Genomic DNA, 24,398 nt, shown 5'->3' on the forward strand with positions numbered 1-24,398 from the left:
CCTTGTCTTTACAGTGCCAGAAACATTGTCTTATGCTGTATGGAGCCAAATTCCTTTTTATAATCTACAAATGCCAGGCATAATGGTGTTTTATATTCATTTGCTTTCTCCATTAGCTGTGAAATTATGTGAAGGTGATCCATAGTTGAGAATCCTGTCCTAAAGCCAGCTTGCTCTGGCTTTAGAACAGGACAAATACACCATAGTGAACTCATAATGAAAAACTACATAAATAGCATAAAGGCATCAATTTAACTGTATCTCATAATGTGACTACCTTCACAGCAAGTTACCAACTATTACACTACCTTGAATAAGTAACACTTCACTAATAGAGAAGACTATTGTTACTTATTCTCAGTGGGCACCACCACCCAGACAGCACCATTTAAGGCTTATTATCATATCCTCGGTGGGTAGGCAGGTACCTTGGTGTTGCAATCATGCCAACCCAGTTGAGACATTATTTCCAGAATATGAGAGATGCCAAAAGGAGTGCAATTAAACAAAATATAATATATAGTATTTATTTACTAAGTAAAGTATATTTATATTAAAAATACTGGGAAAAATGAAAATGATAAAAAAATGAAGTAAACTGTTTGTAATGTTAAACTGTTGGAGGGAATGGGTGAGATGGGAAGTTTGTTTTTTCCCCCCTGATTTTGGCTGATGCTGTATAAGCTTGTTTTCTTGCATTATTTAATGCTAAGTGACCCATACTAATTGATATTTGTCAGGTTTCCTTATTTGGCTTTATTAATGACTGACGGAATTGACACACCAAAACAGTAGTAAGATAACTTAGTCTTTTGTTTTAAACTATCCCACATTTAAATATAATTTGCACTTTGCATAAAAATAATATCTATGCACTAATGTCCAGTTACTTGTATTATGCACAATAACACATTTTAGGATCAACTAGATGGCAGAGCATATATGGACATATTCTTCAAGTAATAAACATACTGTTGTACAATAATTCAGGTCATTAGAAGGATTATTATGCCTATACTTAAATATAATTACTTAAGCTAACAGTCACTCCACCTGTTGATATCATCAACTAAACTGATGATATTTACAAAGTTAATGCACAATAATTTAGGATTACCAATAAATTACAGTACTTAAACAGAAAAAAATTATCTGCACTAAAATATAATATTATAAAATAAAAGTGCAGAAAGAGGTTTACTAGATACAAAGCATTGTATTTAGTGCACCCCTTTTTTGGTCTTTACAAAAAATGTTAAAACACAGTAAAAAATTGCAATAAAGAAAGGTGTCCCTTTTGTGTTACTGAAACTAAATTATTTTTCTGTTCCCATCTACAGTATTTCACACACTGTAAAGGGTAGCCACCACTGTTGTCATTTCTCCAAATAGTAGAACAGTGAGAGAAATAATTTTTCTCTACATCTATTTTCTACCAATCAGAAGTACAAAGAAGTAAGTCATGTCAATATAAAGAGGGAACTAAGGAACATAGATTTGTCCAAGACATTTTCATCAAAGTTCACTCAAATTGGAGACCAAGCACAAATGTTACTTAATACAGTGATTAACAAAAAGTAACAATAAAATAATTTATAATAAAATAAAAACATGTAGTTTCAAGAAAAGCATAGAAAAACATTAAAATAAAACATGAATTATCATTTAATAAAGTAAGTATACGTGCATAAGATTAGTTAGTAAAAAGAAAAGATTATACTACGAAATCTGGGTGGAGGAGAGATAGGATGCAACACATTGGTTGTTTTGGCCTGATTCAGATTAATTTGAATGAGTTTTGCTGCATGTAAAAAAGGAGTTTTATTGTGAATTAAAGAGGCAAAAGTTGATTTAGCTCTAGAGAGATTTCTGGGACTTCCATACCAAAAACTTCCCAAATTTCAGGACATTGAATGTCAGTTATATAATTTGCAGACAAGTGAAAGACTGTTGTACCAAACTGAAAAAATAACTTCACAATAATTGGGAAAGCTGACCATGAAAAATTGTAATCTTACAGGTTGATAGGTTAAATAAATTTAAGGAGGAACTGAACAAACATTTAGAGGGAATGGTTGTGAATTTTTTTTTTTTTTGGCTGATGCTGTGTAAGCTCATACACTTATTTTCTTTCATACACTCATACACTTATTGCTGGTTTCTATCTAAGAAACCAGCAATCGACAACCAGTGTTAGGTTTGATCATAATTTTGAAAAATATTTGATAATAACATGGGCAGAGCGAATATGTTTCAGGTTTTATTTAGCACACCAAATAGATGCAATTTTTGGAGAAACTGAATTTGGAGTCAAAATATATTCACAGATGCTTGTGTTTATGGACAAGAGGGATAATTTTAGAATTTTGAGAGGCCACGATTGGAGGAATGTTCTTTTTAAAAGAGATTTAAAGAGGACTAGAATTTGATAGATTAAAGGATAAATTGAAAGAATAATGGTAAGAAGAAAATTCTTTAAGTTTTACATAAAAATCGTGCATAATGATGGAAGAGTGAATAGAATGAGAGGTGGCAAAGATTTTAACATCATATACCCAAGAAATCACATGTTCGTGCAATAATAAGAAAGGTTGGAGGAGAGCAGTTTGCCAAAAGTGTCTCCTTGAGAAATACCAGCAAAGCATGTGGAATGGTAGGATACATTCTCAAAGTCTGAGTTGTTTAAGTTTTAAGAACCCAATATATTCAATGATTTGACCAAGATTCAGAGCTGCTGATTTCTCGAGGTGGTAGTCTCACAAAAATTCACTTTCTAAGGTTAGACAGATAAAAGGTTTCCAGCGATAAGGTAAAAATGTTTAACAAGATCTAAGCAAAGACTGCATCAAAAACAGAATTTATATCTGTACATCATGCAAAAGAATTCCCTGAAATAAATTTTTTATATAAAAAAAAAAATCTAAGAATGTCTATTTTACATGAAAAAAATTTCAGGACTGTATCCCCACATCACCATTGCACCAGAAATTAAAAGGGGAAAAAAAAAAAAAAAAAAATGCCAACTCTATATACATGCCTCTATGCAGTTGTACTTAAACGTTCTTCAATAGCCATATTGGCCTATCAGTTTTTTCTTATAGTAGTAGTGGCATGTGGTGCAAGAAAATAAGTGTATGAGCTTACACAGCATCAGCCAAAAAAAAAAAAAAAAAAAAATTCACAACCATTCCCTCTAAATGTTTGTTCAGTTCCTCCTTAAATTTATTTAACCTATCAACTTCCACAACGGCAGATGGAAGTTTGTTCCAGCAATTAACCACCCGCTGTCTAAAGGCAAATTTCCACACATCTATTCTACATTTGTCTTTCTTTAATTTGAATTTATGCCCTCCTTAGGTTTGTAATCTGAACAAGTGGAAGAATCCCATCAGAATTCAGTGTGCTCAACCCATTCAAGGCCTTATACACTTCAATCGGAAAACCGTGCAGGTGCCTAGTCTCCAGCCATTGCAATTTACAGAACTTAGGCCTCTCTTGGTAAGAGGATCCCTTCATTCCCCTCAACAATCTTTTTGCCCTTCTCTGTACACACTAAAGCAAATCTACATCTTCCTAAAATGAGGCCTGCAGACCTGTACACAGTACTCAAGGCATATCCTGACCATTGCCTTATACAGAGGGACAATCACCTCCTTTTCCCTGCTAGCAAAATTCCTATATATCATTGACAAAACCCCATGACCTGCCCTGGCAGCCTGTCTGCATTGCTCAGAAAACTTCATATCTGACTGCACAATTACTGTCTTTTTCATTTCTACCATCTTAAGTGTGTACCACACAGTCGGTACATTTCTCTGGGGTTACTTCTACTCACATGCAGTACTTTGCATTTGTCAAGGTTAAACTTCAGTTGCCACTTCTCAGCTCATCTGCCCAAATTTTCTAGATCCTGTTGCAGTAGTACACTGCCAACGTTTGTATCATCTGCAAACTTCAACACTAAGCCTGATATACCTTAATCAATATCATTGATAAATATACAAAACAGTGGACCCAACACCAAACCCTGTGGGACACTATTAATAACATTGGTCCACGAACAGCAGCAACCATTGATTATCACGCTCTGTCTTCTCCCACTCAACCATCCTTTTATCCATTGTAGCAATTTACCCTTAATACCATTCGGCTCCAATTTGTACAGTAGTCTTCCATGCGCAACAGTGTCAAAAGTTTTCCTGAAATCCAAGTATATGATATCAAAATTATTTTTTGCATCCAGTTCCTTTGTAACCACAAAGGAACTTATTGTGAATCATTTTGAATTACATGTTTACTAATGAGAATATACATATTGCAAAACTGAATTAGGTTTATAATATGTCCCAAATTAACGCTAATTATTACGAAAGATTCATCATTTAATAGTCCACTGTAAAATGACAAGCCGAAATCGACTGACTGTACTTACAAATTACAATAAGCACATCATTAATTAAGTGTTGAACTTATACACACCCATTGCCTTTTGCATGCTTGGGGTATATGGCAAAATGGGGAGAAAATCGTTTTCAATGAAATAGCCAAGCATAAATTCATATTTAATATTTTAATCGAATTATACATTAATATTAAAATTATGAACTTTGTTTTAAAAAGATACTTTTTTCATTTCATTATACATTGTAACTCGCAATCCAGTAAGGCTGCTTTCAAAAGCAACTTTTGCTATAAATAGATATCAGAACAAAGAGCTAGGAACACCAAGCGTTTTGTTTATTATTAAAGAAAACAATTACGAAATAACTGGCCCCGCCGTTACCTGAAAAAAAATCGTTTCCTTTGTGATATTGTTTAACTGTAATACACTCGGAATAATGAAGGGAGGCCTAAAATTCGTACCACTAGTAAACAACGATGACCAGTTGACCAATGGGTCAAGCGAATTTACTGCATTTTTATACCTTGACCTTGAAACAATTTAGAACGATTGGTCCAGAAAGGGTACCACTATACAATGGACAGCTAGTTACACTCACAGGCAAATTTTATAAACTGCGTATCATGTTATCACTCATTACTACCGATCAGATATTTTATTGCTTATCAGCACGTTTAACAGAAACAATGAATCAAACAACAAAACTTGCCATTTGTATTTACTCCTATGGCTACAAAATTTATTCGGAAAAGAATAGAAATTTAGCCAAAATCTATTAACTAATTTGGAGTCAATAATCTACCTTTGGTCAAGAATTTTTGCGGAAAAGCCTCCTTATCAACATTTCACGCACTTTTCTTTACTCTTTTGGAATTTCAACTATGCTGTTCAATTTTCATATCAATTTCTTCATCCTAACTACAAAACTTCAAGGGTAGCCTTGGTCCCTTGTTTTGCTTGTTTTCCCAACAGCTGACGGTCGTTGTATATAAGCAGAATGACATCATCAGGATGATTACGTTATACTCTCGTTTCAAATTTAGAAACGAGATTAGAGCCAAAGATGGCAGCAAACGTGATGCTAAAACTTAGGTAAGTTAAAATAAGTCATGGAATAATGTTTTAAATTCTATTTTTAATAGCGAATGCAGCTCTTATATTAATGTTATACAAATATTGTGATTTTGTGCAACCCTAGGAAAGTCAGTATTTGGCGAATTTCCTGAAAATTTGTCCTCCCCGCTTTTTCCTATCTAGGAATAACAACTCCGTAGTACTACATATTGGAGGTGGGTACTCTGTTGGGCATTCAGTGGATTATTCAAAATTACCACTTTGTATATGTTTCAGGTTATTTTTATGTGCACTCCATATAATCGAGAGAGAGTTTTTCTTCCTTATGCACATGCTTTAATATAAAGCATGTGCATAAGGAAGCTTTATATTGGAAGCTTAGTTACATACCAACTAAGAAATATTGTTCAAGGTTTAGGCCTAAATGGATGTCAGATGAACTAATGAGATATAGTAGTAGTAGTGGCACATGATGCAAGAAAGCAAGTGTAGGAGCTTATGCAGCATCAGCCAAAAAAAAATCACACCATTCCCTCCAAATGCCTGTCCAGTTCCTCCTTAAATTTATTTAACCTATCAACTTCTACAACGACAGATGGAAGTTTGTTCCAGCAATTAACCACCCGCTGGCTAAAGGCAAATTTCCGCACATCTATTCTACATCTGTCCTTTCTTAATTTGAACTTATGTCCCTGTAGGTTGGTAATCTGAACAAGTGGAAGGATCCCATCAGAATTCAGCGTGCTCAACCCATTCAAGGCCTTATAGACCTCAATCAGATCACCGCGCAGGTGCCTAGTCTCCAGCCACTGCAATTTGCAGAACTTAAGCCTCTCTTGGTAAGAGAATCCCTTCATTCCCCTCACCAATCGTGTTGCTCTTCTCTGTACACGCTCAAGCAAATCTACATCCTTCCTAAAATGAGGCCTCCAGACCTGTACGCAGTACTCAAGGCGTGGCCTAACCATTGCCTTATACAGAGGGACAATCACCTCCTTTTCCTTGCTGCTAGCAAAATTCCTATATATCATTGACAAAACCCCATGACCCGCCCTAGCAGCCTGTCTGCACTGCTCAGAAAACTTCATATCTGACTGCACAATTACTCCCAGGTCTTTTTCATTTTCTACCACCTTAAGTGCAGTACCACACAGTTGGTACGTTTCTCTGGGGTTACTTCTACCCATATGCAGTACTTTGCATTTGTCAAGGTTGAACTTCAGTTGCCACTTCTTAGCCCATCTGCCCAAATTATCTAGATCCTGTTGCAGTAGCACACTGCCATTACTGTCATTAACAACCCTGCCAACCTTTGTGTCATCTGCAAACTTCGACATTAAGCCTGATATACCTTCATCAATATCATTGATAAATACAGGACCAGGGTATGTCTGCCAGGGGCAAAGGTTGATGACGTTGTAGAGCGGATATCATCTTTCAAGGGCACAAAAGGTGATATAGTTGTACACGTTGGCACTAATGATATTAAGAGTAGGAGACCGGCAGAATTACTCAACAAGTACAGGTCACTGTTGAAAAAAAGCCGCGAAATAGGGTTGAATTTGAAAGTGTCTGCAATTCTGCCCAGACACGATAGGAGGGAGTACATGATGAGAGCCTCGTCGATCAATTCGGCCCTGGAAAGATTGTGCAAGGCTCAAGGGGTAGAATTTTTTTCAGCCTGGACTGTATTTGTTAACAGGAGAGATTGCTTCTACAGGGATGGGATACACTTAAATAGAAAGGGTGCAAGAATATTTGCTGATGCTATCGAGGCAGTGTTAGGTGGGTCGGAAAACTGCTAGCTTGGGGGGATACAAAGACTAATAGTTTAACAGTAACCGCAGGCAGAGGTGAAGGTGATTCTTGCACAACTTCTATTAGAATAAGAAGCGACCTGGAGCGAGGGGTGTTGGGGGTTTCAGGGACGGATGGTAGTCATCCTGGAATAGTTGGGTATATGGGATGTGTTAGGGTAACAAGGAATAGGCATAGGAGCATGTATGCTTGCATGTATACCAATGCTAGAAGTATAGTAAATAAATTTGATGAATTTGAAGTGTTGGTCAAGACATCAAAGGCGGATATTGTTGGGATAGCAGAGACGTGGTGTCACAAAGATATAAGGAATGCAGAACTGGAATTTGGGGAGTACAATGTGTACAGAAAGGATAGACAGGACAGAAAGGGAGGAGGTGTTATGCTGTTAATTAAGAAAAACATAAAATCAAAAGAAGTGCATCCAGTTGATATAGATGGACAGTGCACTGTTGAGTCAGTTTGGTGTGACATAAGCACTGCAAAAGCAAAAATAAGAGTAGGAGTGTGTTATAGGCCTAATGACTCAAATGAGCACAATGAACAATTGTACAGAGAAATAGAGTGGGCCAGTAAATCAGAATGTCTTATAATGGGGGATTTTAACTTCCCAGATATTGACTGGAACTTGTGGGTTGGTCACTCACACACTAGTCAGACTTTTGCGGATTTATTGGATGATTGTTTTCTGCAGCAGCATGTTCGAGAGGCAACCAGAGAAAGTAATACTCTTGATCTGGTTATCAGCAGTGATCATTCGTGTATTAAGAATTTGCAGATAAAGGAACCACTAGGTGGCAGTGATCACAGTGTGCTGAAGTGGGATTTACTCAAAGAGGTAACTACCGTCAGGGGTAAAGGAAAGGGTTTTTGCTTCCGTAAAGGGGAGTACAGTGGTCTCAGACAGTTTTTAAATTCTGTACAGTGGGATCAACTGACGATGTTACAAACAGTAAATTCTAAGTGGGAAACATTCAAGGAATTAATCGTGGAAGCTACTAGACTTTTCATACCGATGAAGAAATATTGTTCAAGGTTTAGGCCTAAATGGTTATCAAATGAACTAATGAGACTCGTGACAGAGAAGAAAAATGCATGGGATGCATATAAATTATCAGGCGACGCAGAAGCCTGTAGCAGATATAAGCTAGTCTGTAATCAGGTCACAAAGGAGGTTCGGCAGGCGAAGGCGGATTACGAGAAATCTTTGGCAAAAGATGCTAAGAAAAACAGCAAGGATTTCTTTACTTATATAAACTCTAAAAGGAAGGGGATGAATATGATTGGTCCACTTGACATCGATGGTTCGACTGTTGATGATCCTGCTCAGATAGCAAACAAACTGAATGAGTATTTTGCATCTACATTCACACGTGAGGAATTATTACAGTTTGAAAATGGAAGAAGGTTATCAAATTGTAGCAGTGTGCTTAATGATTTTGTAATAACTGAGAGCAAAGTGGAGGAGAAATTGTTGAAGTTAAACATAAGAAAGGCACCTGGGGTGGATGGGATCTATCCAGTTATATTAAAGGAGGCGGCAAAGCAACTAAGCAAACCCTTAGCCATAATTATGAGAGCATCCTTGGATTCAGGGGAGGTTCCCACGGACTGGAGATGTGCAAATGTATCCCCAATTCACAAAGGAGGTTCAAAGGGTGACACGAATAATTACAGACCAGTTAGTTTAACTTCTGTTCCGGGTAAAATAATGGAGTCACTGGTTAAAGATGCATTGCAGGATCATCTAGACAAGACTGCAGCAATAATTCAGACACAGCATGGGTTTGTTAAGGGAAAGTCCTGTCTGACAAATTTGATTGGTTATTATGATGTGGTCACAAAGGAACTGGATGCAAAAAATAATTTTGATATCATATACTTGGATTTCAGGAAAGCTTTTGACACTGTTGCGCATGGAAGACTACTATACAAATTGGAGCAGAATGGTATTAAGGGTAAGTTGCTACAATGGATAAAAGGATGGTTAAGTGGGAGAAGACAGAGGGTGGTAATCAATGGGTGCTGCTCTTCGTGGACTAATGTTATTAGTGGAGTCCCACAGGGTTCGGTGTTGGGTCCACTGTTGTTTTGTATACAGTAATACCCCGACTTACGCGAACTCGGAGTTACGCGGTTCTTGATTTTTTCGTTTGGCAACGCTGCCGCCCACTATCTTCAAGGTCGTTTTTCATATGTTATCGATATCCGGTGCGACGGCGGAGATTGAGAGCGAAAGTTGAACAAAATTCAACTTTGCTGCTTTTATGTTTTTTATATCAGTGAAGGGGAAACACATTTCACCATAATAACGTAAAAACCAACACAATTCCAGCTATCGGTATAATCGCAAATGCAATTAGATCGAGTTTACTACCCGTTTATAACAGATTTCACTTGCAGAAACGCAACTGGATTTTTATTGTTTTATGGTAGTAACCCCTAGAAATGTGAGGTGTTAATAGTGTATCTCTGCCTTTATGGTGTTGTTTATTCAGTTGCTGCATGCGCGCAGCTTTGTTTATGCGTATCAAGCGTGCTCCTCGTTTTGTAATTGTGCTTTATTCCCTAAAAATTAGTAAAATTAAAAGGTGTGAAAAGGAAGCGTCCTGGTGAAGACACTGCAGATTCAGAGAGAAAAAGAAAAGCAATTATCGATAAACAGAGGCGGACTGGATCAAAAATTCTTACCCTGGAAAATTTATAGTGGCCTCATACTATGGTTTATGGCCAAAATCACACTGGCCCACCGAGGTTTCCCCGGTAAGGCTTATGGCCAGTCCGCCTCTGTCGATAGAGAAAAAATATGAAATTGTGAAACGCTTTGAGCGAAATGAAAGACCATGTGATATTGCACGTGCTACAGGCCTAAATGAAGCAACGGCGAAAAGCACATGACAATTGCAAACTTGACAGGTTGAAAATTGAAAAGGGCTCAATTGTAAAGGGCTTAAAAATTTTAGAAAACAGACTCCAACGAAGAACGCGTTATAGCTACAAAGCAAGGAATAAAAAAATTATTAGCTTGCTACGAAGAAATTCTGCGTGAAAAAAAGGAACGCGCTGTGTCGTCAGACGAATTTGTTAGATTTTATGAAGCCATCGACATCGAAATAACTTTTTAACGTAAGTCATTTGTTTTTTTAATACATATTTTGTATTAATATGTATAAAGAACTGCAATTTTATTAATATTTTTCTTCTAAACTAGTGTTTTTGTTAGTCCTTGGTCCCAATTAAGCAACATTTATATGTATTTATATGCAAAGTTGTACCCCGACTTACGCGAATTCGACTTACGCGATTTTCGTCGGACCCACCTATCGCGTAACTTCGGGGTATTACTGTATTTATCAATCATATTGATGAAGGTATATCAGGCTTAATGTCGAAGTTTGCAGATGACACGAAGGTTGGCAGGGTTGTTAATGACAGTCATGGCAGTGTGCTACTGCAACAGGATCTAGATAATTTGGGCAGATGGGCTAAGAAGTGGCAACTGAAGTTTAACCTTGACAAATGCAAAGTACTGCATATGGGTAAAAGTAACCCCAGAGAAACGTACCAACTGTGTGGTACTACACTTAAGGTGGTAGAAAATGAAAAAGACCTGGGAATAATTGTGCAATCAGATATGAAGTTTTCTGAGCAATGCAGACAGGCTGCTAGGGCAGGTCATGGGGTTTTGTCAATGATATATAGGAATTTTGCTAGCAGGGAAAAGGAGGTGATTGTCCCTCTGTATAAGGCAATGGTCAGGCCACGCCTTGAGTACTGCGTACAGGTCTGGAGGCCTCATTTTAGGAAGGCTGTAGATTTGCTTGAGCGTGTACAGAGAAGAGCAACACGATTGGTGAGGGGAATGAAGGGATCCTCTTACCAAGAGAGGCTTAAGTTCTGCAAATTGCAGTGGCTGGAGACTAGGCACCTGCGCGGTGATCTGATTGAGGTCTATAAGGCCTTGAATGGGTTGAGCACGCTGAATTCTGATGGGATCCTCCCACTTGTTCAGAATACGAACCTACGGGGACATAAGTTCAAATTAAGAAAGGATAGATGTAGAATAGATGTGCGGAAATTTGCCTTTAGCCAGCGGGTGGTTAATTGCTGGAACAAACTTCCATCTGTCGTTGTGGAAGTTGATAGGTTAAATAAATTTAAGGAGGAACTGGACAGGCATTTGGAGGGTATGGTGTGATATTTTTTTTTTTTTTTTTTTTTTTTGGCTGATGCTGCATAAGCTCCTACACTTGCTTTCTTGCATCAAGTGCCACTACTACTACTACTACTACACAACAGTGGATCCAACACCGAACCCTGTGGGACTCCACTAATAACATTAGTCCACAAAGAGCAGCACCCATTGATTACCACCCTCTGTCTTCTCCCACTTAGCCATCCTTTTATCCATTGTAGCAACTTACCCTTAATACCATTCTGCTCCAATTTGTACAGTAGTCTTCCATGCGCAACAGTGTCAAAAGCTTTCCTGAAATCCAAGTATATGATATCAAAATTATTTTTTGCATCCAGTTCCTTTGTGACCACATCATAATAACCAATCAAATTTGTCAGACAAGACTTTCCCTTAACAAACCCATGCTGTGTTTGAATTATTGCTGCAGTCTTGTCTAGATGATCCTGCAATGCATCTTTAACCAGTGACTCCATTATTTTACCCGGAACAGAAGTTAAACTAACTGGTCTGTAATTACTCGTGTCACCCTTCGATCCACCTTTGTGAATTGGGGACACATTTGCACATCTCCAGTCCGTGGGAACCTCCCCTGAGTCCAAGGATGCTCTCATAATTATGGCTAAGGGTTTGCTTAGTTGCTTTGCCGCCTCCTTTAAAATAACTGGATAGATCCCATCCACCCCAGGTGCCTTTCTTATGTTTAACTTCAACAATTTCTCCTCCACTTTGCTCTCAGTTATTACAAAATCATTAAGCACACTGCTACAATTTGATAACCTTCTTCCATTTTCAAATTGTAATAATTCCTCACGTGTGAATGTAGATGCAAAATACTCATTCAGTTTGTTTGCTATCTGAGCAGGATCGTCAACAGTCGAACCATCGATGTCAAGTGGACCAATCATATTCATCCCCTTCCTTTTAGAGTTTATATAAGTAAAGAAATCCTTGCTGTTTTTCTTAGCATCTTTTGCCAAAGATTTCTCGTAATCTGCCTTTGCCTGCCGAACCTCCTTTGTGACCTGATTACAGACTAGCTTATATCTGCCACAGGCTTCTGCGTCACCTGATAATTTATATGCATCCCATGCATTTTTCTTCTCTGTCACGAGTCTCATTAGTTCATTTGATAACCATTTAGGCCTAAACCTTGAACGATATTTCTTAATCGGTATATAAAGTCTAGTAGCTTCCACGATTAATTCTTTGAATGCTTCCCACTTAGAATTTACTGTTTGTAACATCGTCAGTTGATCCCACTGTACAGAATTTAAAAACTGTCTGAGACCACTGTACTCCCCTTTACGGAAGCAAAAACCCTTTCCTTTACCCCTGACGGTAGTTACCTCTTTGAGTAAATCCCACTTCAGCACACTGTGATCACTGCCACCTAGTGGTTCCTTTATCTGCAAATTCTTAATACACGAATGATCACTGCTGATAACCAGATCAAGAGTATTACTTTCTCTGGTTGCCTCTCGAACATGCTGCTGCAGAAAACAGTCATCCAATAACTCCACAAAAGTCTGACTAGCGTGTGAGTGACCAACCCACAAGTTCCAGTCAATATCTGGGAAGTTAAAATCCCCCATTATAAGACATTCTGATTTACTGGCCCACTCTATTTCTCTGTACAATTGTTCATTGTACTCATTCAAGTCATTAGGCCTATAACACACTCCTACTCTTATTTTTCCTTTCGCAGTGCTTATCTCACACCAAACTGACTCAACAGAGCACTGTTCATCTATATTAACTGGGTGCACTTCCTTTGATTTTATGTTTTTCTTAATTAACAGCATAACACCCCTTCCCTTTCTGTCCTGTCTATCCTTTCTGTACACATTGTACTCCCCAAATTCCAGTTCTGCATTCCTTATATCTTTGTGACACCACATCTCTGCTATCCCAACAATATCCGCCTTTGATGTCTTGACCAACACTTCAAATTCATCAAATTTATTTACTATACTTCTAGCATTGGTATACATGCAAGCATACATGTTCCTATGCCTATTCCTTGTTACCCTAACACATCCCATATACCCAACTATTCCATGATGACTGCCATCCGTCCCTGAAACCCCCAACACCCCTCGCTCCAGGTCGCTTCTTATTCTAATAGAAGTTGTGCAAGAATCACAGCACTCCTGCCACTTTGTGCCCGTTGCTTTGCTGCTCTAGTCTGGGGCATGGTAGTTTAAATTAATAAAACCAATAAATTAAATATCAATAGTATTTGAATAGAAACTATTAAATAGAAACAGTGAAGCGTATTACTATATAATTATGCGTTAGAGCTACCTAGCTACCTCAATTAAAAAATTTGAATTCCCTACCACTATATCCAAAAACAATGGCTACAAAATGGAACGAAATAACGGTTTTACCTATCGTAAGTAAAATCCACAAAAACTCTTTATCTAAATTAAAAATAAAAAATAACCAGCGTAACTATAACTATATGACTACGTATTAAGTACAATATAAAATAACAATCATGTAAATAAAAGGCAAACACTTATCGTTTTTGCGGAGCCTGTAACTGTCAGCTGTAACTTTTAAAGAGATTCAGCGCCCTCTTGGCACTGAATATATGGCAGAGAATAAAAATGCATGGGATACATATAAATTAACATGTGACACAGAAGTTTATGATAGATATAAGCTGGTCTGTAACCAAGTCACAAAATAGATTATGAAAAATCCTTGGCAAAGGATGCAAAGAGAAACAGAAAAAGAGTTCTTTACCTATGTAAACTCTAGAAGGAAAGGGATGAATCAGATTGGTCCACTGGATATTGATGGTTCAACAGTTGAAGATCCTGCTCAGGTGTCTAACAAACTAAACGAGTATTTTGCATCTACATTCACACATGGGGAGTTATTCAGGAAGAGGAATGCCAGAGGTGAAGTAAACTCTGGCAGTGAGCTAGATGATTTTGTAATAACTGAGAGGAAAGTGGAGGAGAAATTGAGAAAAACATAAAAAAGGCACCTGGGGCGGACGGGATCTATCCAGTTATATTAAAGGAGGCAGCAAAGGAAGTAAGCAAACCCTTAGCCATAATTATAAGAGCTTCTTTGGACTCAGGGGAGGTACCCATAGACTGGAGATGTGCAAATGTGACCCCCAATTCACAAAGGAGGATCAAAGGCTGACAAGTAATTATAGACCTGTGAGTTTAACTTCTGTTCCAGGAAAATTAATGAAGGCACTGGTTAAAGAAGCACTGCAGGATAATCTAGACAAGACTTCAGTTATAGCTTGGGCACAGCATGGTTTTATTAAGGGAAAGTCTTGCCTGACCAATTTGATTGATACTGTGATGCAGTCACAAAAGAACTGGATGCAGGGAATAACTTTGATATTATATATTATATATTTGATATTATATATATTATGCAGGGAAAAGGAGGTGATTGTCCCTCTGTATAAGGCAATGGTCAGGCCAGGCCTTGAGTACTGCGTACAGGTCTGGAGGTCTCATTTTAGGAAGGATGTAGATTTCCTTGAGCGTGTACAGAGAATGACAACAAGATTAGTGAGTGGAATGAAGGGATCCTCTTACCAAGAGAGGCTTAAGTTCTGCAAATTGCAGTGACTGGAGACTAGGCACCTGCGCGGTAATCTGATTGAGATGTATAAGGCCTTGAATGGATTGAGCACGCTGAATTCTGATGGGATCCTTCCACTTGTTCAGATTACCAACCTACGGGGACATAAGTTCAAATTAAGAAAGGACAGATGTAGAATAGATGTGCGGAAATTTGCCTTTAGCCAGCGGGTGGTTAATTGCTGGAACAAACTTCCATCTGTCGTTGTGGAAGTTGATAGATTAAATAAATTTAAGGAGGAACTGGACAGGCATTTGGAGGGAATGGTGTGATTTTTTTTTTTTTTTTTTTGGCTGATGCTGCATAAGCTCCTACACTTGCTTTCTTGCATCATGTGCCACTACTACTACTACTACTATTTGGATCTTAGAAAGGCTTTTGCACATGGAAGACTGCTGCACAAATTGGAGCAGTGTGGCATTGGAGGCAAATTGCTGCTATGGATAAAGGGATGGTTGAGGTGGAGAAGACAGAGAGTGGTAATCAATGTACACTGCTCATTGTGGACTAATGTTATTAGTGGAGTCCCTCAGGGTTCAGTGTTGGGTCCATTATTGTTTTCTGTATTTATAAATGATATTGATGATGGTATATCAAGCTTAATGTCCAAGTTTGCAGATGATACAAAGGTTGGTAGGGTTGTTAAGGACCCTACTGATGCTATGCTGCTGCAACATGATCTGGAAAGGTTGAGCAGATGGGCTGAGAGGTGGCAAATGAAGTTTAACATTGACAAATGTAAAGTACTACATATGGGAAACAGCAACCCCAGAGCAACGTATCAACTCTGTGGTATTACACTGACAGTGTTAGAGAATGAAAGGGACCTGGGGATGGTTGTGCAGGCAGATATGAAGTTTTCTGAGCAGTGCAGACGGGCTGCAAGAGTAGCTCATGGTGTCTTGTCAATGATATACAGGAATTTTTCTAGCAGGGATAAGGAGGTGATTATTCTCTTGTATAAGGCAGTGGTCAGGCCACACCTTGAGCACTGTATACAGGTCTGGAGGCCTCATTTCAAGAAGGATGTAGAGCTGCTGGAACGAGTACAGAGAAGGGCAACAAGATTAGTGAATGGAACAAAGGGTTGCTGTTATGAAGAAAGGCTTAAGTTTTGCAAATTAGTGTCTGGAGATTAGGCACCGGCGAGGTGATCTGATAGAGGTGTATAAAGCCTTGAATGGTTTGAGCATGCTCAGTGCCGATGGGATTCTACCTCTTGCTCAGAATAATCACCTGAGAGGGCATAAATTCAAATTGAGGAAAGATAGATGTGCGGAAATTTGCCTTTAGCCAGCGGGTAGTGTTGGTTGGTGGAACAGACTTCCATCCCTTGTTGTGGAAGTTGATAGCCTAAATAAATTTAAGGCTCAGCTGAACAGGTATTTCGAACGAACGGAGGGGTGAAATGGAAGTGGTTTTTTTTTTTTGGCTGATGCTGCATAAGCTTGCTTTCTTGCATCATATGCCTATGCTAATGCTAAAGAGACTATCTTATTGCAAAAGAAATATGGTATATATAGCAGACTGCAGTTGCAATTACCTATGACGATACATTAGCCGGGGGTTAACATTATAATACATATATAAGCAAATAATAAATAAACGTATATTATATATACTGTATACCAAAAATATTAAAGATTAAAATGAGAATATACAATAAACTAATAAGAAAAAAAAGTCAGTGACAACTGTCCAGGGGTGTCCCATCCTGAGGGTGAAGGGGGTGCATTGCACCCGGGCACCTGAAACTTACATACACATATGAAGAAACTTTTAAAGGGGATGCCAAATTGCGATTGGTACCTGGGCACCACATACCATAGGAACACCCCTGCAACTGTCATAGCAGACAGTACTGAATCAGTTATCTGTCCCCATAAGGGATATGAATACTGCCAATTCAAATTTAGATGCGAATATCAGGAGGATTGGTCGGCTACATTGCATGCAGATCAGTTAGAACTGAAGTCCCCAAAAAAACTTTGTAAGGTGTTGGTCACAGGTTATGCATGTGGTTGTCTCGGCCTGTCACCGTAGAGTCTCCTTTTCCTGTGTAATCGATATGACCAGACTTCTTAAAGTCAGTATCTAGATCCTGGACACTAAGTAGCATCTTCTAAGGAAAGGGGTGCTTAGCTGTGCAGTTACCCAGATATGAGCCACTCAGATCCTCTGGGCATAGCTGTCCCAGAAAGAGGGAGAGAAGATAAGGGATAATAACTGGAAGGGAGGAATTTGTTACCCTTTTTTAGGAACTGGCTGAATATAAGCAAAATTCTATGCAGGTGGAAGAATGAAAACACTTTCATTCTTCCAGGGGCATAGGTTTTGAGAATAAGTGTTGAAATGCCATCTGGGCCTGGAGCTTTCTTGACATTAAGGTTGTTCAGAATTCTTTTAGTATCCTTCTATCAGAACACCATGAGAGACATCAAGTGAAATGTGTTTGGTACAGTAGGTGACTTACCAAGGTCATCAGTGCAAGAATTATAAGAAAAGAATGCCAATGACAGCATAATCTTTAGCTGAGAATACACAGGAATCATTGGGTTGTTAACATAGAAGTATAGATGGACAGTTGTAACCAATAGCCTTGGCCAAGGACAGGAATACCTGAAGTGAAAATCCAAGATTTAGATAAAGGGTAAAATTTCAGGTTGGAATAAGGAATAAAAAGGATTTCATCCCTACAAGAATAATTTCCCTGACATGATCTGAAAAAATATTCTGATCAAAAGGTTTAAAACAGTAATCCAACTAATTAAAACAGGAATATAATCACTCCATTTCACATTCTTGTAATGCATAGAACAATAGGCTGAGAATAGCTATGTGTGCTGTGCAAGAGAGAGAGGCTCCATTGGAGAAGAGAGACCATCACTAACCCTAAATCTGAGATACCAAAAGGACCATGAACATGACTGTGTACATAACTGGTACACAGTATAACATAGTATTATACTGTGTATTAACAATTAACTGTGTGCTTTGACAATTATTTGTTAATACACAGTCATTAGTAATTGAAATAGCCTTAGCAACTTGACTGACTAGATCCATATAACTAGAAAACTAAAGCTTTCTAGAATTTGAAGGGTTCGAGCCCGTCACCACCAAATACGGAGGATGCGGAAAGGTCAGGGAATGACCACCGCATATCCCGGAGCAATATGGCCTTAGTTGCTAATGCTCCTAAAAACCAAATAACAAACTAGAATTTGAAATATTAAAATAACCAAGAAAACTTCCATCAGGAAATTCAGATTGGAGAAATTCAAGTTTCTAAGAAAGGAAATCAGAGTTATGAGAGTGACACAGGCAACAGATAAATTTGACAGAATTGGCTAAAGACCACAGGAGATCAAAAAGAGGTGACTCCAACTTAGGGAGGCTCTAACAAGGAATATCAAAGCAGACCACCTTTGAAGCAGAAGAATAATTAGGGCAACCGAGATGAGTGGTCATTGAAGCAACTGATAACTGAGATTCTATCAGAAAAAGCAAGTAGGGGAATTGACCGATTGTGGGTGGAAATCGAATCATTTGGATTAAATTTCTGCCCTCCTACAAATACATGATAAATCAGTGGAGACTAAATCCAATTTTCCACTAAGTTAGTGTCACTATTGTGAAAGTCACTGTATATGCATTTGAATGACTGGAATTTTAAATTGTAATTGTAATGGATGTGCATTGTAATGCTGATGGGATTCTTCTTTTTGCTCAGCCTACGCATACGAGGGGGCACAATTCAAATTGGGTAAGAACGGTTGCAGAGTAAATGTACAGAAGTTTGCCTTTAGCCAATGGGCAGTTGATTGCTGGAACAAACTTCCATCTGTTGTTGTGGAGGTTGATAGCTTAAATAAATTCAAGGAGAAATTTACTGGAGGGAATGAATAAGTGAAATGGGGATTTTTTATGCTGTGCTGTATAAGCTTTCTTTCTTGCATCATATGCCACTAATAATGCTATGAATGATTTGCTTTGATTTTTCCAGGCCTTTTCTTGCAAACTGCTGTATGCACATCATTCAGAAGCAAGCTACCGTAATATTGAGCATTAAAATATACATATTAAGTGGTAAACTGATAAGAATCAACTCTTCTGAATCCCAAAGGACACTTCCCATGGTCTTATCAGCTGTGTTTTGAATTTTTTGAGTAGTGGACATCCTTTGTGGTTCTGTTCCATACTGGACCTCATCAATTCTGGAATGAAGTAGTATACCCGTGACTACTTTACTTAAGAGTCAAGTTCATTTCTGAATCAAATGTTCCCAATTTTCTGTAGAAATTAGTTTCCCTCCAGTTCAGCAGAAACAGCAACAGGCTATGCCTTTTGATCAAATATTAGCATCTTTGGAACCCCCCATGTGCACTATTTCTTGAACAATCCATGAATAACTGCCTTTATACTTTCAACACTTATACACACAGTCAGTGCAATATCCTGCATGGTAATTAGTTTCTTTTCTGAAATAAGTTCCTTGATGTAACAAATGTTCAAACAAAGCGACAAAGTAGCATATGAGGGGAGGGGAACAGAGAGATAATCTTATTTATAATAAGGAAACGTATACAGAAATTTGCAGTATACATAGAGTGACCAGACATCCTGATTTTGCACGACCATCCCAATTTTGCACATAATGTTACGGTGTCACCAAAAAAACTTTTTGGGATGCTATTATTAACTCGTAAAGGCAGTTCCCACTTTGCAAGTTCTTTTTTTCAAGTACAGGCAACTCTCGGTTTACGAACGAGTTCCATTCCAAGACGTTGTTCATTATGTGTATCTTGCATTCCTGAGCTTTTACTGTACATATTGTATACATTAGCAGTCATTTTAAAGCATTAAAACCATGTACTAAACATCGAATGGTCTATACAATATGTTTTATTATAATGTATGTATGCTTTATGGTTAATCATACACGATAAGTAACATAAACGAAGATAATAAGAAATAAACAAAAATAAATAACATAAATGAAAAGAATGAAAAAACAAGATATCGTGCTTTTTAATTTTAATTAAAAACATAGAGTTACAAAATAGAAATAAATAAAATAAGTACAGTACTAACATAATATATGTACTGTACATATGTATTCAACTTTTACTCATCAATATCTTCATCAGAGTTCAACATTCTACATGGCGTGGCATGTAAACCAATGTTTTTTTTACTGGCTAGATTAGTTTTATTAACCAGTATAATAATTTTCAGAAAATTATTATACTGGAAAAGTTTATTTATAAAAATCTTAAAATTATGTTCACTATACGTTTGGCATTTGTTTTATAAGGAACTCTTTAACTATTGGCGACTTTAAGAAATTTTGAATTAATTGTGACGTTCGTTATAGCGAATGTTCATAAACCGAGAGTTGCCTGTATCAACAAAATCGAATATATATAAACATTCATAAATACGCATGTAGTTATACAATACTACTGTAGTATTGTATAGTTACACATACCTGGCAACCCAAAGTTCGCGGGTTTGAATCCCGCCTGGGGCTTGGATCAGAGTAAAATGCAAAAACTTTGGGAGGTGCATTATGGCCACAGAAGCTGATGCACCAACAACTAACCAAAAAAAAAAAGTTATGCATACTACTGTGCATGTTTGTTTGTTCAGACAGACGAGAGCATCTCACTGACTCATAACATAAAGCAGTTACCATGCTGACATTACAAAGAGTGTGTTGCTCTTCATTTTCGCTGTCTTGTCTTATTTCAAATTTATCTCCCCTATTAATACTGTACAGTATGCCAAAATGAAGTAATATTATGGAGAGTGATGTTAATAAAATGAAACAGCAGAGGAATAACATTGGAAACAAAATATGAGATCACAAGTAAACACGATCCCATTATTCTTCATCATCATCAGTTGATGATGATGAAGAATAAACATTCTGTAAAATTTATATGGCATAAATAATTTCATTGGATAAATAAATCAGTTTAAGCATAAACTATTTTTTTTTTGCCTTTATTTAACTTTTTTTTTTTTTTTTTTTACTATGATCAAATTTCATGGTTGAGAACGTAACCCCTGTTTTTTCAGTAATTCTTAGAATTACTGAAAGAAAGTCATCAAGGTTATTTGAATATTTTGTGAATAGGTTTCTATTACTTAAATACTTCGGAACTCATACAAGTACTAGTAGTAGTAATGGCAAAGATGCAAGAAAGCTTGCTTTCTTGCAACTTTTGCATCTTATAGCATCAGCCTAAAAAAAAAACCACACAGTTTACCCATCCATAACCTCCAAGAATTTGTCTAGTTCTTTCTTGAATTTATTCAACCCATCCACTTTCACAACAACAGATGGAAGCCTGCTCCAACAATCAACCACTCACTGACTGAAGGCAAACTTCTGTACATCTATCCTGCAACCATCTCTCCTCAACTTGACTGTATGCCCACTCGTGTGTAGTCTCAGCAAATAGAAGAATGCCATTAACATTCAGCTTACTCAATCCATTCAGGGCTGTAAATACCACAATTGGATCTCCCTGCAGGGCCTAGTCTCGAGACACTGCAATTTGCAGAACTGAAGCTGTTTTTAAGTAAGAGTACCCTTTTGTTCCCTTCACCAACTGGTTGCCTTTATCTGCACCCTTTCCAGCTGATATACATCCTTCCTAAAGTGAATGTTTAACTGCCATTTCTCAGCTCATTGATCCAATTTTCCTAGATCTTGTTGCTGCAGTAGCTCACCCTGATGACTATCATTAACCAACCTGCCAACCTTTGTATCATCTGCAAACTTAGACATTAATTCTAATATACCTTCATCACTATCATTGATAAATATTGTAAACAACAATGTGCACAGCACCGAACCCTGTGAAATTCCAGTAATAATATTAATCCACAAAAAGCACTCTGTCTTCTCACACTCAGTTATCCCTTTATCCCTAGCAGTAAATTTCCCTCAATTCTGTACTACTCCAATCTGTACAGCAGTCTTTGATGTGCATCAGTATCAAAAGTGTTCCTGAAATCCAAGTATATGATGTCAAAATAATTTTTTTGCATCCAGTTCCCTGGTCAATTGGTTAGGCAAGACCACCCCTTAAATCCATGCTGTGATTGCAGTATAATTGCATGCCTGTCCAGATGGTTCTGCATTACTTCTTTAACCAGTAATTCTGTTATTTTCCCTGGAACACATGTTAAGCTAACAGGTGAGTAATTGCTCATGTTGCCTTTTGATCCCCCTTTATGAATTGAGGAAACATTCGCACATCTCCAGTCCATAGGGACCTCTTTTGTATCCAACAATGTTCTCATAATTATGGATAAGAGTTTGCTTACCTCCTTTGCTGTCTCCCTTAATATAATTGGATAGATTCCATCCACCCCAGGTGCCTTTTTTATGTCCTTTAACAATTTCTCCTCCACTTTCCTTTCAGTTATCACAGTCATTTAGCTCCTCTTTAGAGTTTGATAAATTAAGGCATCCCCTTCCGCAAAGAAGTCTTTGCTGTTTTTCTTTGCCAGAGACTTCCCATAATCTGTTTTAGCTTTCTTAATCTCCTTTGTGACTTGATCAGATTAATTTATATCTATCATAAGCTTTTGTATCACCTGATAATTTATATGCATCACATGAACTTTTCTTCTCTGCCACATGTTATTATTATTATTAGCCATATGGTGGAAGGAAGCCTGAGGCTTATGCTGCAACAGCAAAAAAAAAAAAAAAAATTCCCACGGTACCCTAAGAGAGAGTTTGTTTGTTTGTTATTTGGTTTTTAGGAGCATTAGCAACTAAGGCCATGTTGCTCCGGGGATATGTGGTGGTCATTCTCTGACCTTTCCGCATCCTCCATATTTGGTGGTCACAGACTCGAACCCCGGTCTAATCAAGAAGCGTGTGCTACGCACTGCTGCTCCTGCCCACCTGGCTATGGAGGCACCCTGAGAGAGAGAGAAGTAGAAGGAAATCACCCAGAAAGCAAGAAAGAAAAGAATGATGATATCCAGCTCAGGACCCTGGGTTTGCCAAACCCATACTCACCAGATGTGAGCCCCTGGGGTTAATGTCTCAATAGTTCATCTGGCATCTATTTAGGTCTAAGCCTTGAACTATCTTCTTTGATTACTTCCCTGAATACTTCCCATTTAGAATTTGCTGTTGGTCCCCCTGCACAGAATTTAAAAACTGTCTGTGACCACTGTAGTCACCCATACAAAAACAAAAGCCTTTCCCTTGACAGTAGTTGTCTTTAATTAAATTCCATATTAGTACGCTGTGATTGCTGCCACCCAGTGGGTCTTTTACCTGCAGATTCTTAATGCATGAAGAATCACTGCTGATAACTAGATCAAGAGTATTGCTTCCTCCTGTTGCCTCTCAAATATACTGCTGTAGAAAACAGTCATCCAAAAAATCCATAAAAGTCTTGCTGGTGTGTGACCAACCCACAAATTCCAGTCAACATCTGGAAAGTTAAAATCCCCTATTTTGAGACATTTTGCTTTTCTGACCTACTCTATTTCTCTGTATAGCTGTTTGGTGTACTCATCACAGTTATTAGGCCTATAACACACTCTTCCTCCCAATTTTGTGTGCCCATTGCTTATATCACACCAAAATGACTCAACATTACACAGGTCACCCATGTCAACTGTTAGATTTAATATGCTTCTTAACTAAGAGCATAACCCCTGCACCTCTTCTGTCCTTCCTGTATACATTGTACTTCCCATATTCAAATTCATCATTATTTATGTCTTAGTGACACCATGTTTCTGCTATTCTTACAATGTCTGCATTTGATTACTTAATCACTACTTTTTTAGAGTTATAAAGTAATTAAGTCAGCTTATACAATGATAAAACTGACATAAGTGGAATTTCAGTTTATCATTAGGTAGGCAAAATTGTTGGTCAGAGTTCAACAACATGTTATCAGATATGTAATTGTCAAAATAGAATCCCTAAAATAGGAACAAAGTATACTGTCAGCATAAAGTACAAAATATTTTAGGTCATGTTATTTACGCACATTGTTTTCCACTTTTGTAAACTGATTATATAAAATATCAAGAGTATTTTCATAAATTACCTTTGTGACATTTGGACTGTATTAAAATAATAAAATGGAACATAGTGATATTACTCTATCTTTTTAAATTTTATTAAATGATAGTACAAAGTCACACTGTTGCCAATAATGCCTCCTGTAAGGGGAAGAAAAATGTACTTTGACCTTTTCTTTTTGTTGTTTGGATGACATTTTCAAAAAACATGAAATA

At 37.6% G+C, this 24,398-nt stretch overlaps 2 protein-coding genes across 2 annotated transcripts in view; one reads left to right on the forward strand and one right to left on the reverse strand.

Annotated features, from left to right (window-relative positions):
• The window catches only part of LOC150084253 (motile sperm domain-containing protein 1-like), a 73,718-nt gene extending 68,319 nt beyond the window's left edge, over nucleotides 1-5,399 (reverse strand). Inside the window, exon 1 of the mRNA XM_090375130.1 lies at nucleotides 5,205-5,399. The gene's annotated coding sequence lies outside the window, so the exon portion shown is untranslated. The remainder of the gene's footprint in view (nucleotides 1-5,204) is intronic.
• Nucleotides 5,400-5,464: 65 nt separating this feature from the next.
• The window catches only part of LOC150084254 (uncharacterized), a 199,888-nt gene continuing 180,954 nt past the window's right edge, over nucleotides 5,465-24,398 (forward strand). The window contains exon 1 of the mRNA XM_090376166.1: nucleotides 5,465-5,494. Within this exon, the coding sequence (XP_090232292.1) occupies nucleotides 5,466-5,494 (29 nt within the window). The 5' untranslated portion in view covers nucleotide 5,465. The remainder of the gene's footprint in view (nucleotides 5,495-24,398) is intronic.

Source organism: Mastigoproctus giganteus, chromosome 6 (genome assembly GCF_048544385.1).
Source record: "Mastigoproctus giganteus isolate SK-2022 chromosome 6, ASM4854438v1, whole genome shotgun sequence".
In the NCBI taxonomy this organism is placed as follows: domain Eukaryota; kingdom Metazoa; phylum Arthropoda; class Arachnida; order Uropygi; family Thelyphonidae; genus Mastigoproctus; species Mastigoproctus giganteus.